A 19,714-nucleotide genomic window follows, 5' to 3' on the forward strand; every position below is an offset into this window, starting at 1 on the left:
GTGCGGCGGGCACGAGGTTTGGACATATGTACTACGTGGGAACTTTATAGTTGTAGGCGTAGTTTGTAGTTTCGGGGTGGTGGTGGTATCAATTTCTAATGGCATCTATGGACTAGTAGAACTCTGTTAGCACACGTCGGTCATAATTTATTCGACCACCTTTATTGATCGTACATGGTGACTGGCAACGACTTTTTATGGGTCATTCGGGTGTGATGTAGGGTTGATTTGTAGATTTACCAAATTTGAACTTACAATTTAATATTTGTTTAATGCTTATCTGTTTTGATATAAATGAAAAAGGCAGTAATTTTAATAAAATTACATGATTTAATAGTTGACGAAATAACAACACACACTTATCTAATGTTGGAAAGATTGCTACGGGTGGTGGAGAGCGTGCATGATTGCAAAGCTTTATTCAACCTCAAACCGTGACAAAGCGTGAACGTTGCAGACACGTCGCTGAGTTGTTAACAAACGGACACCGGACACGCGAACTCACACGAATACGAATAATATCAATATTTACTGACCTAACTTCAGCAGATAGCAATCTAAAGTTGATCCCGCAGCAGAAAGTGCTACTTTCAGCACCTATAACATCTTTCCAACATTCGATAAAATCATTATAAAAAGTGAAAGCTAAAGTGAAGATAATGCAAATAATAATAATTATTAATTTAAGTTATTTTTGCAGATTAATAGTGTGGGTATTTTTCTGGACTATCTAAATCTGCAACGCTGCTTCTTTTTCTCTTGAATATATTCGATAGTATAGTTGCAATGTGCGCTGAATTCTGCATAGACAAATCTTTTTCCAAACGAAGCAAGTTTGATATGGCTGTTACAAAATCGTTAAAACAATTTGTTTCGGTAGTCGATAAGCATTGGTAGTTGCTCACTCTTACTATGTCAGGGCTTGATGTCTCTCGGTACTGCAGCCCGCGCATGGCGCACAAATGTCTCAGATTTTCAGCATCTTTAGATAACCCAGGAAAGTTAATAATTAAGCTAAGTCGAATGCCTGCTCCTAAAAACGTTGGCCTACTGGACAAGTGACCAAGTCTATAGTCCCAGACAAACTCAAGTCGCTCATGAAGGTATGTCATTATTTGAGTAATTTTACTGAAAGGTAAGCCAATTTCTCCAGGAACATCTGTTGGCGTGGAAACAAGCACGCGTATGTGATCATGAACGTTGATCCATATAGCGAGAGTTTTATCATCGCTAACGAAAACCCCTCTACCATAAGGCCAATGAGCGCCGTGTAGGCGAGCGCAGTCATCTATTTCACCTCTATCACACAGGGCTATTAAGAGCCCAGATGAAGCTAAAGTAGCACATATTTCAGAAGGCTTTTCCAAAACTTCATTCAAAGTGTAGTAACTTCCTCCCTTGTGTTCTGATTCGGGGTTCGTTTGCTCGATGAATTTCGAAAACTCTTTTTGCATTAATAACGCTGTTATTATTCTTTCAATAGTCTCTAGTTTTCCGATTTTAAGATTTAAAGGCAATTCAAAACTAAGTAAGTTCCTTGCACATTCGATCGTTCCAGACAGTACAAATTCGTCATTAGGATCAACATTGAGTTCAACAAGAGGTTCAGAATTTTTCCTGGACATTACCAGAGGCTTATTAGTATCAAAATCCGTAGGCGGATGAAGTGGGAATTCGGAATGAACATTATAATTATGCAAATCCTTGATGAGCGGTGTTAAAAATTCGTGGAAAACTTCATAAACATAATAATCAGGAGCAGTTATTCCACCAGGAAAATCTTCTTCAACAGTTTGTACAATATTTCTATTTTCGGGTAACTTTTTTAATGCTGGCCAAATGACGTCGAATAAATCGTGATCCATTTTTGTTACTCTGTATTTTATGGCATCGAAGATAGGTCTTTTTAAGAATCTGCCTAGCACTAATGGTGGGGCCGCTCTATTTGATGAAGCGGAGAGTGGAGTGCGAGCTGACCCAGCTGAAGCTAGCAGCCGGTAACAACGTTCAAGGGTGTCCAAAGCTTCTGGAGCATCCAAAATACGTCGAGATGATACGCGATCTTCAGGCACTATTATTGAATTAAGGAATATTACATTTAATGTTATTATTGATTAATTATAGTTTTGGTTCTTTTATATACATACCTTTGTCGGATAGCATTTCTTTTGCTGTTTCTTCACTAATACTGAAATCAGATAATAATTGCGAGTAACGAAGTACGCTGGGATCTTTAAAGTAATCTTCTGCTGACCGTCCACTCTGCAAAGTAAAAAAAATTGTAAAAAAAGTCTAATACCATTTTTGATTAGTTGCCTTTTACTTACGTCATCCAAATCCTTTGCATTGGCGCCGAGTTGTTGGAGCATATTGTAGTAATAGCCATTGTCTGGTATAACCGCTGCATAATGCAATGCCGTTCTACCCTCAAAGTCAACAGCAGATAGAGTTTCGGGGAACCTAATGCAAAATTCAAAATAGGGTAAAATTTTAAGTAAAATATTATTATTAAAAAAAGAGACGCTACTGACCTGCCTCCTAAATATTTGACAATGTTAGTCTTTCCACAAACGGTGGCAACATGAAGTGGTGTGGCGCCATTTGGTGATATAGGATCACGAGCTATAGCAAATTTTCGCCTATCTAATGCGGTTTGTAGGTCTCTTAAGTTTCCTTCCCTGGCTGCTAGATGAACTTTGTTAATTTTTTGCTATAATGTAAAAACATATTATATATAGACCTTTTACAAGTTAGAAATTAACAGATGCACCATAGTAATTCGATTTTATGATGGCCCACTTACCATGTATATTGGTACATTATCTAGAAAAGCTTGTAGTTCGACATTTCTTGATCTTCTTCCTACTAATCTTGATCCTTCGCCATTAAGAACTAATGTAGCTAACATTTCCATGTTGGCTGTGTTTATTAAATCTGTTACTTCCGGGTCTATTTGGTCCTGACAAATGTGACAAAATAATTTATTAAGGTGAAATTAAACTACACAGAAGACGTTAAATCAAAATCACAACTTTGGTGATAGGCATTCGCGGACTAAGATATTAAACAATGTACATACTAAGAAGCTAGCAAATAAATTTGTATGGTGGTGGTATCGTTAAAAATGGTGTCTATGTGAAATACTGAGTGCTACATTGATCTAACTAAGTAACACCACAACCAAGTACTGTACTTATTACCTTGATCTGTCGCATTCGCATGCTTCATTTATGAATTATACTTACAACGACAAGTATTTCTTCTTGGACTGTCTCATCTTTTTGTGTAATACTTGCATCTTGTGAGTCTAGTTCGGCTTCTCCACTGATAATCCCTTCAATAAGACTTTCCTGAGTATTTCGCCCATCGGTGTCGTTTCCTTAATTAGCAAAATAATGAAAAATATTGAACTTATCAGGGACCCCCGTGTATTTGAAGAGTAAATGTGTTGATTGTTTATGTTTTGATTGTTTCGTGTGTAGTGCCAGAAGAGATGTCAGCGTTACCTCTCTTGGCACTTGCTGTGTTAATTACTTCGGCTGTGCTACGTTGATGAATATCACTGTACTCAGAGTTAGAATCTCCCTGAACTTGCACATCTTCATCGTCTTCAATGTTATTACCTTCTTTTGTAGGAACTTCTTCTGTGCCTTTGGTTGTTTCACCCATTTCCTTGTCCTCGTCAGGATTTTGTACTATGTCTTCGGGAGAATTATTTTCATGTTCATCATGAGGTTCTTCATTATGTGCTTCGTGCTCTCCCTGCACGTTATCTACATCGTTATCGTCTATTTGATCTGTTCCATTGTTTTTGTTGCTGTCCAATTCTTCATTGTTATGAGACGTATTAATTCCATCCTCCTTTTCTTTATGATCATCGTTATCTGCTTCGTTTTCAGTCTTTTCATCACCTCTATCCTCTGCGTCTACTTCAGCGCCATTTTCATCGTGTTCAACCTCTGCATCTTCCCCGTCATCATGTTCATCTTTATTTTCATCATTTTCTTCTTCTTCATCCTGATTGCTTTCGTTGGTATTTTTATCATCTTCATCGTTCCTAGATATTTCTTCAATGTTTTCTGCATTTTCAGAAGTCTCCACTTTGGGAGTTTCTTCGTTGTGTTCTGTTGAATCTTCATCCTTTGTAACGGTAGTTTCCTCGACTAACTCGGAGTCCTAAAATTAACAAAGTAAATATTCATGCAAATGTTTATTAAGCGACGCAAATCAACTATAATAACATTCCGTGAGAGTGCCGTGCATTCCTCACCTTATTAGTTTCTGCGTTTCCATTATATCTTTTATTACTTTCATCTAAGTCAGGCAAGTCCTTTATCATGTCATGAGTACTACTCGCTTTCATACCTCTACGATTGTTGTAAGTGTTTTCCGAAACGCTATTGGAAGTATTCCTTGAGGAAATATTTTCATTTGAAGCTTTCAAATTCTTTTTCTTGGGTTTTTTGTTAAGTTCCACTATTGCCTCTGTATCTAGCAATTTCCAGTCCCAAGAAGGAGGATAGGCACTAGACGCAGTTCTGGGAGCTTCAGGTAACATTTTCAGCAGATTTTTATCGATTTCTTGGGGTCTATTGACGTAATAGCCCGGAACACGGTTTTTCTAAAAATAAAATAACTTTAATCAGTTTTACACACGTGCTTCATAATTGCTTTCATAGTCAAGTGTGTTGTTATTGTCAAGTGATTAAATGTGTTATATAGGTGGAGCGTAATATTTTTTGTGTTAAGTTTTTAAAATTAAATGTGTGTGTTCAATGGCCATTACTTACGTTATCAAGAGCTCCTTCGTCAGCTCCAAGACTAACTAATGTATGGTAAATGTGCAAATCGTCTCTTACGGCCGCCGCGTAGTGCAAAGCCGTGCGTCTATCGTTGTCCACGTCATTTAAACCTTGAGGATACCTATCTGTAATATATCCTAATATACCGCCATGCCCTAAACCTGCAGCCTAGAAATAATTAGTGCGTTTTTGATCATTTGTTTATGGACTTTAACGATAATTTAGATTTTTTTTGTAGTTCATTGTCTTTCTTACCTTATGCAAAACAGTCATATTATGGCTGTCTCTACTAGATAGGATCTGCGGTGGTACTGGATCCCCAGCAAGCTTCATCAACCCTTCCAAATCATTCTGCACTACGGTGTTGTGGATCTCGCGAATTGTGTTCTGGAATGTTTAATAAATTGATTGGAATTTTATTTTATGGCAAGGAAACAGAAAATCCTTTTCAACCCAGTTACGACACTCCTGAAATTAGCAATAATATACTACTCTTAGTAGGTGCACATTGTTTAGCTATATTGTCTGCTTTCCATTACCGTTAGAAATATATATTTAGTAAAAATCATTAGCATATATAATTATTAATACAAAGATGGAACACCAAAAAAAAGTTCTTCGATCCGGCTGGTTTCGAACCAGCGCCTTCAGCCTATCGCAACGCTTTCCCAACTGAGCTGCTGAACGAACCAGCAAACCTTACGAATTTTTGTATGTGTTTGTAGCGGTTTTTTTGATTTTAATGACTTTTTTGCCGTTGTGCTAACTGTGAGAAATGTATGAAAGTTTTTTTTCATTAGGTATCTATCTGTCTTTGTATGATAATACACAATAATATAACAAACTGGGGACCTACCACAACCTATTAAAACAATATTACTTTAACCTTACATTGACTTTTCGTACCATAATGCGCTTAAAGTAAGCTTATTGCAATGTTAAAACTATGATGTTTTATTGTCAGTTTTGTGACTATTCATTCACTCAGTTCGTACTATGACGCGACTTTAACATTAAAGTAATATTGCTCTTATGTCAAATTTAGCAATCATAAAATAGTTACACGGATGCAATGGAAACAATATTATTTGCAGTTTTATTGTCTTAATATTGATTTGTAACGATAAAAAGGTAAGTTGAACTTATTTATTTAGATATCATATCAATATTTTGTTCATTTTTTATTTAATAGGCACATGCGAAAAATTTTTCGTTAAATAAAAATACGCGATGTTTATTTTGTAAAATTATGACAGCGCCATCAATATGCTCCTTGGCGAAGCTAGCAGTTGAAACTAGACTATAATTCCGAATTCACAACGTGACTATCAAGGCTCACCTTGTTTTATTATTTTTCTTCATGAAAATGCGGAAAAATTATTGAAAACAACGTAATTTGAATAGGTTTTATTACATACATACTTTTCTTTTTTAACAGTCAAAATTCTCTGAATGTAAATAACATTATGTACTTAAGACGATACGAAATATTAAAAAAGAAACAGTTTAAAGGTATAAAGGAATTATATGGTTCACATATCGCGTTATCTCTTTCCTATTTTTAGTAAGGAATGGACAATTCTTGGGAAATATTCGTTCTTTCAATCACTTTAATAATAATACATTACTTGGGTGACAGGTTTGTCATGGCACGAATATGACTAATATTTTAATAAAGCTTACTTTAAGCTTACATTGAAATGAGATTGTTTTTGGTAAGGTTATGGTACGCCCCCTGGTGGAGTAATTTCTTAAAAAAAATGGAAAAACATAATGATAAACTTAATATTACAATTAGCATGTATGTCATTTTTTCCTTAATCTACCGGAGGAGAAGCGACAAAAACCGTTTTGCTAGATCAAATGGTTTAAATATTTACTATTAAATAACAGCATTACAAAAAATACACGAGACACCTAAGGGTATTAGCTAAAAATGTGCTAGTTTGTTACAGTACTTCGTGTAATCCTTACTTCACCCGATCATATTAAATCTTGAAAACAAACTAAAATAAAAGTGTAAAACGAGTTTTTCATGAATGAAATATTTAACTTGCACATGATTTTTATATGGATATATTTTTCTTTAAGCACTAGAGAGAATAGAAGAACATTTATTTTAAAATTTGAAAGTTGCCCAGCGGTTTAACGACATGACTCGCCGCCCGCTGCCTAGTCAGTCGCCATTGGGCGCTTGTGGACGTCGAATTTGTGTTAAATTTTCTCCGTCTGTTCTTATTTTATAACCGACTTCAAAAAAGGAGGAGGTTCTCAATTCGACTGTATGTTCTTTTATTTTCGTATGTATGTTACGCGAGAACTCCGGTATTTGTGAACCGATTTTCATGATTATTTTTTTGTTGGATAGGGGGTATTTCCATAGTGGTCCCATTTCATTTTGAAGAAAATCATCCACCTCAAAGGGTGGCTGTTCACGCATGAATATTTATTTTTATAAATAGCGCATAACTTTAATTTAGGAGCAATTACTTTTAGCAATAATTTAGTTGAATTTGCTATTTCTCCAATTCAAGGCGTTTTTCTCTCGATATACTTTGAGTAGTGTCGTAGTGAGAACCTATTTTTATTATCTCCAGTATCAAGTCCTGTATAGTGGCGAAGTGGGAATATTTCAATGAAACTTAGCAAATAGACGTAATTCCACGTACTTTTGAGGTCGGTTTTTTTAGTACTCTGTACTGATTCATATTAATTTACGCGGGTTGCGGGACGCGAGATGCGGCCCTCCGCACCTCACCTCCTAAAATACAACGCGAGACGCGTAGAAGTACCTCGTATTAATAGAAGCACTGTTTTAGAGCGGGAAAAATTTAAGGAAATACGCAAATGAAATAGCTCATGTGTACTAAATCTTACCATAATGTAAGGCACAGCTTCGAGGAACTTCTTGACGACGGGCTGGTTGGACACTTCGCTGAGCAACCTCGTACCGTGGCCCTCCCACACGACGCGCTGCAGTCGCGCCATGTCGCAGTCGTGACACCATATTCGGATCTTGTGCCGGGTTATCACTAGCCCTATAAGAGTGCAAAAAAATATCATCGCCTCTGCAAGGTGCTTTTGCGAATGGAATGTAGAACTGTTGTTTGTAGCAACGGCGGTAAACTTCGGTATAAAGACAAACAAACAGATATAGAAAGTAATTTAGTAATAAATAGGGTTATTAGTAAAATGCTAAAAATCCAGCAGGTCTATATTATATTTATATCATGAACAACAACTTATGTTCCATGATTTTTGGCGCATCTTAATAAATTTACCAAAAATAATCTTTATATTATTATAGCAACGCCTGTCGCATGCTTTGTTTTGCTACGGCACCGAGTTTTCACTGATTAGAGCGATTTATTTGAATATTTTTATTTTTGTACGAAAATATAATCTGACGAATTAATGACAGTAATGAAACAAAAGTTGTTGTGGTTGTAGGTTGTTGTAGGTATTTTGTAAATAATGTTGTATAGAAGAGTGTTTGCCACAAATAAGATGTTTTGTAAAATGCGGTTAAAAGTATATGACAAAATTGATCTGCGGATGCATTCCAAGGTATTTAAACAAAAGTAAATTTAAAATTATTCACCTTTTCATACCACGCTACCTTAAAACGCAGTAACAAAATATAAGAAATGTTTGCCATTAGACATTATTTATTTAATAGTTTATTGTACAGAAAAAAATACAAAAAATCACAATTAATACAAGGAAAATACAAACAAAAGGTTCTGCTTATTTCTAACAGAAATTTCTTCCTGTAGACCTAAATACAGGACACTATTAACTAAACGAACGGGTTTACGTGCACAATACAACAAAACAAAATGTAATATAAAAACAATATAATAACATTAAAATTCATATTTATATAAATACATATTTCAAAATATAATACCCAAGATATGGACGGGATAGTAGATAATATAGATATGAATAGATAATGCTCTTTAACTCTCACTTTAAAAATAGCTAACGATTTACTTTCGTAAACAGTAATAGGAAGTGCATTCTAAAGCCTGACCGCATGAACAGTGAAGGAGTGAGAATAGAAACCGGAATTGAATGATGGAAAAGATAACTGCGACCTAACAAGAGAGCGACAGGGTTTATATTGGGACCTAAGAATGCTAAATCGCTCTTTCAGGTATTCGGGAGACACAGAGTTATATAAGATATTATAAAGAATGGACACAATATGCAAATTCCTACGGAAACGAATAGGATATATTGTGTTGTTTTAAACCGAAAATTCTACGAAATACTGGCAATAGCATTGTATCGACTTCCTGTCAACAACGGCACTTACATGACAGGGACTTCTCGAAGGTGACTGGGCCGAGGACAAATATTCAATTAAGTTCGCGGTTTGACTACTCACTGATTGATGGAAAAGTGGTTTAATGTCAACATTATTTCTACTGAAGCACGCGACTGTACGTCGCTAACAATTTATATTACCATCTGTATAGTGTACAGGGTTCGATTCCCTAGTTTTATTTTCCCTATGAGGGTAGAAAATCAAACAAAGGAATCCGAAAATTGGATTAATTATAATAAAAAATAAATTACAATTGAAATATAAATTTTTGAAAAAAAAATGGTACATGAATTAATTTTATTTTACGAGTCGTGGTAACGGGCCTTAAGGCTTTTGCTTTTCGTAATTCGTAAGATCTGCTGACTCGGTATGTAGCTCAGTTGAAAGAGCGATTGTCCCAGTCAGGCATAAAAACACTGGTTGATATCCAGTCAGATCGAAGAAATTTTCCTTTGTGGTTGTTCGGTCTTTAATAAGCGGGGCTATCTTGAGTGTGTGCGTTATTAAAAAAAAATAATAACAAACAAGTGGAGTGTTTTTGTAACAATATATGAATAATATAAAAGTATGATATTATATTTCACACTCATAGCTCCGCGCCAGTAAAACCCTGTATCGCGGGTACCATGGACACATAGTCAACCACAAATCACGCCCAAATTCACTACAGAAATAAATGTAGGCCATAAAAATATTTCTCCCGGACATATGCGTGGCAAATCAGAATGGTAACCGTCTGGCATTGAGATACCGCAAAACGAATTTTAAGTTTATTATCAACATTATAATTAGAACAAACTATATAATGCAGTAATGTCACAAAAAAATAATTAAATATCAGGGTGATGAAAGATCCTGACACACAATAAAACTTAATTACAATTAGTAAAGTGACATCTCTAGTCAGCGGCTGGTAGCTGTAAAGGTACCTCGCTGAGTGATGAAAAACTTTTATGTTCCTCACAGATAGCGTTACGGCAAAAAAGTCGTTAAAACCCAAAACAAAGATCTGCATCAGGCACATGGATAAATTCGTTGGTTTGTTCCGTGGGTTAGTTGGCATATCGTCTGGCACGGTGTGATAAGAGACGTTGGTTCGAATCCAACCGGATCGAAGTGAATTTTTTCTAAATTTTTGATCATTGTTTAACGATTGTAAGAAACTAGTGGAGTAATTTCACAAAAAAAAGAAGAACAAATATCATGGTGGTCAAACGTCCTGACATTCAATAAAACTTAATTATAATAAAAATGGTCAAACAACAAGCTCACTCCTCAGAATTTGCCATTTAGAGCACTAAACTAACTATAGTCGGCAAATGTATCCAAGTATTTAAAACTACACTAGAGATATTTGAATAGATATTTTAAAAGTCAAGGTCAATAGAAACCTTAAAAAACTGAATAGTATTTTACGAGGCGGGCGCGTAGATTGCGTGAAAATTAAAACGTGATAGACGTTAATAAATTCACCCTCCTAGGAATCATTTTTCAACTAACTGGAACCTTGTTTTGTTCGAAAAACGTGTTATATTTAAACGGAAAATTCTTGCATTCTTTTTAACCTAACAAGCATTTTCTTATCTATAAATCAGGCAGTTTTGGGCGGAGCTAGTCGAATTTTTCGGCACACCAAAAGAGTTTTAATGGTGTTTACTTGAAGAACTAAATTCAAATTCATTATTACTCAACGGACAGCAAAAATAATTGTAAAAATGCGTTATTATGATTTTTTATTATTGGCGCTAAGAAAACTTCATCATTGCTTCGTCGTCGCTGTGATTTCACAGCAATATTATTATCACCGACATATCGCAATGCCGTGTCTCTTCTCTGAACTCACTTGTTATTGTACCACAATATAGCCCTTAGCAGCGACGGAACCCACTTTAAGAAAATCGAGTCGGAATCTCTATGTTTTTTTAACACCGTAACCAATTTTCTCGATTGCCCTTGCGATTCTCTCGCCTTGAACTTTTCAATCGATTGCAATTCTTACAACACTATTTGTCATTTCGATCAATTTCTTTTAACTTACGACTGTTATTCTATTGACGCAATCAGTATTTTTTGTTATTTGTCACTTGAACAGTATTTTTATGTAATTATGTATTTATTTGTAAGAAAAACCATAAGCGGAACACAGAACACAGTTATTTTTTTCTAAAAAGTTATAGATTTTGGTACATAATTATTATTGTTACGACATATTGAATAAACAATTGCTTCTTTTATTTAGTAATCTGCATTTAAAACTACAATATAATGTAAGTTATTTGGACAAATAAAGTAGGACTGCCATTTTCTCACAATGTTTTTTTATTTTATTCAAGGGAACAAACAAAAACAACAAAACAAGTAGGTGATACAAAAACATCGATTAGAATTAGATATCTATATACTGGCGTACAAGTATTTGATTACAACAATTATGACTGGATTTTAAAGCTTTCGTTTAAGCAACCTATAACCATGGAGAGTGTAACCGTTCCGAAATATCGGGAAAATAAAAAGAACTCGTACCGTGGTAAGAAACTTGTAACTAATAATGATCATTTAATTAGAAGTGGAGTTCCACAAACATAAACGAGCAAGTAATGTCCAGAAAATTACGCAATTACATAACTAAGGGCCACGGCGAGACACATCGCGTAGCAGTACTCTACGACAGCACCGTTCGTGCTACGCTGACAATATAATTATTTTATTCAATATTGTTTGCTTTACTATCTACATCTTAATATCCTACGTTACATAATATCATTTTATAAAAAAAAATTATATTCTGTAAAAGTCTGTAGCCATAAATATTTCATTACATTTTAACAAAACCTTTATTTAAAAATAAATTTCGAGTTAAATGTAGGTCCATAAATTTGCAACTCTATTACTCATAAAGTGCTACTCCAAGGTCTGCTATAATACCCTTTTTTGATGATATCGTTCAACATCATTTATATTAAGCAATTGTACTCGCTAATGAAATTGGCTTTGAATATTTTCTAAGTAATTCATGTCAGCGGACATCTGTATAATAGTGGGGAAAATAGGAACTAAAGCGACTGATAAATAGGTTTTGAATTATTACGACGCGTAAGCACTTTAGAATTTCTTATATTCCCAAATAATGTGGAGGGTATCACATATTTGTGGTTTACTAGACAACTTAACTGGCTAAAATAATGGCGAAAAAGGTGATTATGCAAATGAAACTATTTTTTGGATCTACATATTATAGCCCTTATACTTATAGCCCCGCACTAGGGAATCCTGTATTACGAGTGCCATGAACACACACATAGGCAATCACAAATTACACCCAAACTCACGAGAGAAATAAATGTAGGCCATACAAATCTTTCTCCCGGCCCAACAAACGAATACGGGACGTCTGCGTGGCATGGTGCATGGTAACCGTTGGGCCACCGAGGCACTTTAATCTATGGTGTGTATTTTTTTTTTAATAAACTGAACTTTTGGGCTCTATACAATTTACAATGATCTCTACAAGTTGATACTCAATTATTTTATTGCTTTCCATAAATAGAAAGATGTTACAATGATTTAAAGTACATTTATTGGCCGAGTAGCGCGTGACAATAGAATAGTACAGTTCAGTACAGTACAATACAGTACAGAACAGAACAGAACAGAACAGAATACGTTTGTTTACCAGAATACACCTGTAAGCAGGAGTGCAAATATTAATTGAATTAAATATTTTGGCCTCTACAATTAATTGCATTTCAAATTAATATAAATTAGTATTAGTGAATTCTAAATATTCTTTATTACTTTTCTTTCTTTATTTACTATAGAAGCAACGTGTCGTAAGCCATTCTGTCAATTGTAATTTAAACGTAGGTCCGTGTAGTAATTTAAATTCATTTGGTAAACTATTGAAGATCTTTATGCACATACTGAAGCAGTTATTCTTATAAATTATTTTATGGCATTGAGGTTGGTATAAAATATTCATAATTTTAGCTCTGGTTTGCCTTTGTATCACTTCACCACGAGTTTTAAAATACAGAAGATGAGTGTTCACAAATTCACAGATGTCCCGTAAATATATTTATGACAAAGGCAGTATGTTCAGTTTTTTGGACAACGGTTTGCAGCTATCATCGGACCGCACTCCACAAATCGCTCGAATACACTTCTTCTGAACTCTGAACACTCTTTCTAAATCTACTGTGTTGCCCCATAGTATGAGACCGCAGCTGAATAATTGAGACTTACTATCAATGATCTTATACACACATTCACATAATCTGTAATCTTGTGGCTTGGACAAGTTTCTATATTACCTTATTATAATAAGCATCTATTATATTCACATTGTAATGAAATCTTACATCTGTGTGTATGTAACGCGTTTACTTCGACATTTGTGCACCGATTGCATTGATTCTTTTTTGTTGGAAAGAGGGTATCTGAGTATTGAAATTTTAAGAAAATATTCCACCTCTAAAGATTGCAAATTAGTGTGTGAATCCGGTTTATTGATTTTCATCCGCGTTTCGTTAACCGGTTTCAACAAATCTTGGGATATACATGTAAATTAAATGAAAATAAAACGGATAAGCAAGTTTTTGAAGTCGGTTTTTTTTAAAAAAACAAGATTTAATCAATATCAAACTGATATCTGTAGTACATGAGTTTTAAAAAAGTTCAATTTAAGGGTAGATTCACTTCTTAGAAGTCAACAATATTTTAACAACCCCGTTTAATAAACAAAATAGGTGCCTTCTAAAATTCGTAGAATTAACTTACGTATGTGGGTAGGTACACTATGAAAAGCATCGTCTATCTACCTATAGACTTACCACCCACGAATTTGGACAAAAGTACCGGCAAGGGCGCGCTGTATTATTCACGATTGTTCAGACAGACAACATTTTAATGATTAACATGGACCGATCGATAGCGAACTTCTGACGACCGCTGCCCACGTGTCTAATACGAATTTATCCATGCAATTAATACAGGGTAATACTTGTGAACAAAAATTTAAGTAACATGGGAAACAAAACACTTTTTCTGGTCTAAATCGCATATATTTGTTTTTCAAGCAAACCAACGTTTCGTGCCCTTTGTGGGTCCCATGGTCACAACTCACCACTGACTGAGATGATAAAGTTGTCAACCAGAAATGTCTAAAATTAATGCAAACCTATTTTATTTATATTTTTCGTTATAAATAGTTACTAAAGTCATTAATTAAATATTTAATTTTTCAAAGAAAAGTCCCATTTACGCCACGTACTTGTAACAATTATTTTATTTTGATAATATGAATTCAATTAATTTTTTACAGTCATTACAGTTTAATTATTAATTAATAATTAATGTAATTTAATAACGTTGGTAGTTTAAAAACAAATCTAGTTTTATTTCCAATGTGTAACAATCACGAAAACCTAAGTACTTCATATTCAAATAACAGTGTCCTTAAGCAATATATGTCATTGTCGACTTCGAGAACTTTCCACGATGAATATCATACATATAATACATATCATTCATAATACAGTGGTCTTTAATAACTATAAGAGCTACGAACGTCACAAGAAACTGACACGAGCACTCATTTTAAATTGACGTGTCTATTACATGAGGCTAAAACCAATAGAAACTTATAATAATATATACAGGGTTATTTGTAAAATACTAACAACTTATGTACATCATAAACAACATCTGAAATTATGGAATTGACCATTGATGTTAAAAAAATGAATAAAAAAACCTAATTTTCAGTAAATGGCAAAAACGCGCTTGATCCCTAGACACTATAGATTGCTCTAAATGGTGATAACTCTGTGCGGTAACAAAAGAACATGCTAGCAAAAACATCAGTCCGATGCAAAACGCAGGAGAGCGGTGTTGGGGGATGTCGAAGAGGACGCTTGCACGTTTGATATAGATATAAAATGTTTTAGTACAACAAAAACTTTAAAGTTTATTTAATGGATTGTTTATTATGTTTTGTATGAAGTCATGGAAATAATAAATAATGCCTGACAATCGCATCAATAAAGTGGTCTCATATCAGAGAAAACCCTGTCCTATGAGTACCAGAGCAACATAATTCACTCCGGGGCATTACTCAGGACTCAATCGGAATCAAATCCTGGGACCACCTAATCCAGTGCCCACTGTGCAAATAGTTGGGCCACTGAGGTCGTTGAATATAGGCAGCATAATTAGCTACATTAATAAAATTTGAATTTGGAATGTACATCGCAGCAGTAGAAGCTGCTTGTGAAAGAGTTCATCTAGGGAAGTGCTGCGACCTTACCTATTCTTGCCGCCAAGCAGTAATGCGAGCATTACTGCGTTCGGGATTTGAAGGGTAAGGGTGCTGGTTAAACTACAGGCATATGAGACTTTTCAACTGATGTCTCAGGATGACCGGCGCAGTGGTAGTGCCCTTTGAGCGGCACCGCAACTATTATGGACAGGCGTGACGCTTACCACCAGGCGCACACCTTGTTCGTCCCGTCACTAAGTATCATAAGATAAAAAAAGCATAGTCCGTATGTGGTTCAGACCCAGACAATATTATTTCCACAGTATTCCTATGATCACGTTTTGTTATGACCATATGGTATTTAGAAAAATATGTTATTCATACAAAACTGAAGGTATGTTAGCATTGCTACATAGGGCATTTAGCGCTTTCCCCATTTTTCGTTGCTGTGTCTTAGGAGTGAATGAAGTGAAAAAAGGCATAAAGTGACAAATCTTCACAAACCATTAATGTAAACGATCTTTGTTTATTAAATTACGTAGCTAAGGGCTACGGCGAGACACAACTCGTAGCATTGCTCTACGAAAGCACTATTCGTGCTACGCTAACAATGTAATTATTTTCTTCAATATTGATTGCTTTACTGACTTATCTCTACATCTAAATGTACTACGTTTTTACATACAAATATCTAATAGGAACGTACAATTATACACATGGCCCTAATATAAAAATAAATATTAATATACGTATTTATTTACTTTTTATAATATCAAGTGACGGAACGAACGAGTCGTGCGCCTGACGGTAGCTACACGCCTGTTCAGAACAGTTGCAGTGCCACTCAGAGCTTTAAATCGCAAAGATCTGAGGGCCACCGCCACTGTGCCCGTCGCTCTGAGACATAAGTTGACAAGTCCCATGTGCCTGAAATTTCACCAGCACCCTTACCCTTCCAAATCTGAATGCAAAAATGCTAACATTACTGCTTGGCGGCAGAAATAGGTAAGGTGACACTGCTTCCCGGGACGAACTCTTTCACAACGAGCTCTACTACTGCGAAATACTATATTGCTTTATACTATTTTATTATTATATATATATATATATATTATGGGTCTTTGTAAACTGAATATAAATATTTTCTTAGCGTAGACCTCTCCCTTTGTTTTCCATAATTCGGTTTCGTAGTCCATTGGGGGATAGAAAAGTGTCTTCCATTTTTTTTTTGGCCAACTTTTACGTCTTATTGTGTTTCTCAATATATGCAATTTTAAATTACACAATTAAAATATACTTTGTAATTTTTTAATTTATAGAATGTCACGATGTTGGACCACAATGATATTCTATTATTTTTGTGAAATGACTATAGTCAAAAGACCACTAACTTGTTTTTATAATTGTTAATACAAATATCGAGCAAATGTTTTCTGAGTGTTCGATCTTTATTTGTACTAATAATTATAAAATATACTTTCATAAGTAAAAATATATATATATATACTATAAAGGCAGTTAATTTCGAATAGAACTATTTTTAAGTAAGTATAGCGTTCAAATTATTCCAGAATACGTTATATTTGGACTACGATACATCAAACAATCCACTACTAAGTAAGTACAAGGACAAAACAAACGAGACGTAAAAAGCAACAAGTTCGCGTGCCCAAAGTTAGATGTTTCGATTATCATAAGTAATGGCAACTTTCCCAAACATTAGCGCAATGGAGTGATAGACATCTTCCGAAATACCTCAAAAGTGCTTCGATTGAAGTACAACAAAAATTCCCCTTGATGCTAGAAAATATATTGGACCCTCAGTGTAATAAAGCAAAGTGATAACTTTTCAGAAGATAATTTTAGAAGATATTACAGACGAAATTAGTCGATAACGTCTTTGCGCTTATAAAGGAGAGATACAATTTCACATATTAGTGACAGTAGAGCTCCTTGTGAAAGAGTTCGTCCAGGGAAGTACTGCCACCTTACCTATTTCTGCCGTCCAGTAGTAATAAAAGCGTTACTGCGTACTGGTTTTAAAGTACGAGGGTGCTGGTGAATTTACAGGCACATGGGAATTATCAATTTATCTCTCAGAGTGACAGTGGCAGTGCCCCTCAAATCTTTACGATTTAAAGAAGCTCTACTACTGTCCATTATGGGCAGGATGGGCATGTTGCTTATCACCAGACGTACGACTTCTTCGTCGCGTCCCTTGTTATAAACCAAAAAAACAATTGGTTCTACCAGTTATATCCTTCGGAGCCGAGATGTAGCCGTTAAAAACAGCCCTATTGAGAAATTTAAAGTCATCACTCAGCTGTAGCATGCTATGCTTGGGTAGCCATACGTCAGACAACTAAAGTGACCTACATAGCTCGCAAAATCAGTTAGCTTAAGGGTCGATTCTACCTCAGCTCGAATTTAATTTTTTCCCCACTGAACCGGTTTTATAGCGCGGGTCAAGCGCCAGGGACACTGGCTTTATTTCAGATTTTATTTTTATACAAACGAAATTAAAGCCATTTGAAAAATGTATATCGTATACTATACGTGTTCTACTTAGTTCAGTTGATATAAAAAAAAAATCAATGTTATAATGTAAAATACCAATTGAACACTAGATAGCGAAATAAATGTGTTTTTTTTCTTTCTTTCTATTGATAAGAAGAAAGTGATTCCTAACAACCCCATGAACCATGTAACATTATTTTTCTACTGCTATACTTCAATCTGTCAATTATAATTTCATAAATCGTTCGACAAAGGGGCTCTTTAGCGGTTTTCTTGTAACATTTCGAGGTAAGTTTGTGTTTGTTCTATAGTAAAAATTTTTATGAATCGTGTTTTCACATCGTATACTAATCAGTGGTAACCTAAATTTTACTATATTTTTTTTCAAAACGATTGATTCAATACTGTTAGGCGGAACGATGGTGCAGACTTGTTCTAGAGTGGTGATCACGTCAAGGCAAATGTAGTGCAAGACGCCCTGCGGCTAAATGGACGGGTGACTTGAGAAAGGTAGCCGGCGGCAGCGGCTGGATGTAGGCGGCACAAGTCTGGGAGAGTTGGCGTGCTTGTTGCGTGTAAGTTGATGATGATGATAATTTGTTTCACGTAGTTCATATTATTTTCAGGGTTTTCATGTGATAATAGCACTTTTGATGTATGATAAGGTGTAGCTTTATTATACCAAGGGTATTTAAGTTATATGATATTCATTAATGAATTTATTGGCTGGTTGTTGGCTGTTAAGCTTATTGTTATAAAGATCTTCAAGATTCAGGAAGTTAATTAAAGATTGACGAATTGTATACATTGATCACAAAAACATTCAAGGATAGTACCTTAATTTTTAATAACACAAAATGTTGGAAGTTGAATTGAGATCTACATTAGCACAAATAAAGCGCAAGAAATAAAATACTCTTTTATTTAGTAATGGTTAAGGCTTGGCCACGAGAGTCGTTAAATGCTGTAATAAACATGTTGCTTGTGGGGCGTTCAGATAATGATATTTACAGGGTTGTTTTTAATTAACTCGAAACATATCTCGGCATGTTATATCATTACAGCAAACAACAATTTTTTTCTTTGAGTTTTGCTAAGATTTTTGATGTTTGCAAAAATTTTTTTGACTTACCATAGAAACTGTTACGTATCACAAGCTGGAAACATGATTTACAGAATTTTGTTTCTCCGAAAACCTTTAGACTTTTATTGAATAGATTTTATTTCATTTGTCCGAAAACATGTTACGGGTTTTTTCATTACACCATTTAATGTTTCACTATTTTGACATATTGACAAGATACTCTTTTCCCAATTTTTATTTCCCCAACAAACCGTTTGACCAATGTATTTAATTGAATATTTTTATTTTGTAAAAAAACGATATCCATGATACATTTTTGTTATATTATTTCTTATTACAGGTACTAAAAGTATTAGAACGTGTCGCACAAAACAACTCGTCAAATGAAAGCACCTCGCATCTTTAGAAAATATGGTAAACGAGATGCAAGTTAATTTGATTGAGGTGTACCCATAGAAACCTCTATGATAACTTAGTGGTTAGATAAACGGATGCTTATTTATTTATAATTCGGTTGTTCCCTAACACGGAATACGGTTTTATATCGAAAAACTAACATCGGTATTGATGACGTTGTTAAGTATAAAATATTATACGTATATATTTATAAATATAATAAGTAGAAGTCGAGCTCCTAGTGAAAGAGTTCGTTTGGGGCAGTACTGCCACCTTACCTATTTCTGCCGCCAAGCAGTAACGTGAGCGTTACTGCAACCCGGTTT

General features: G+C 34.8%; 1 protein-coding gene across 1 annotated transcript in view; it reads right to left on the reverse strand.

The window, feature by feature from the left end:
• Positions 1-19,714, reverse strand: part of LOC113235902 — a 30,110-nt gene that overhangs the window by 3,850 nt on the left and 6,546 nt on the right. Inside the window, exons 4-14 of the mRNA XM_026471825.1 lie at positions 7,680-7,840; positions 5,058-5,189; positions 4,791-4,970; positions 4,271-4,621; positions 3,507-4,176; positions 3,246-3,379; positions 2,804-2,959; positions 2,532-2,710; positions 2,328-2,460; positions 2,148-2,262; positions 707-2,071 (exon numbers count right to left, since the gene is read on the reverse strand). Coding sequence (XP_026327610.1) covers positions 707-2,071; positions 2,148-2,262; positions 2,328-2,460; positions 2,532-2,710; positions 2,804-2,959; positions 3,246-3,379; positions 3,507-4,176; positions 4,271-4,621; positions 4,791-4,970; positions 5,058-5,189; positions 7,680-7,840 — 3,576 coding nt within the window. The remainder of the gene's footprint in view (positions 1-706; positions 2,072-2,147; positions 2,263-2,327; positions 2,461-2,531; positions 2,711-2,803; positions 2,960-3,245; positions 3,380-3,506; positions 4,177-4,270; positions 4,622-4,790; positions 4,971-5,057; positions 5,190-7,679; positions 7,841-19,714) is intronic.

The sequence above is a fragment of the Hyposmocoma kahamanoa genome, unplaced genomic scaffold (genome assembly GCF_003589595.1).
Source record: "Hyposmocoma kahamanoa isolate Upper Pololo Valley unplaced genomic scaffold, ASM358959v1 88, whole genome shotgun sequence".
NCBI classification, from domain to species: domain Eukaryota; kingdom Metazoa; phylum Arthropoda; class Insecta; order Lepidoptera; family Cosmopterigidae; genus Hyposmocoma; species Hyposmocoma kahamanoa.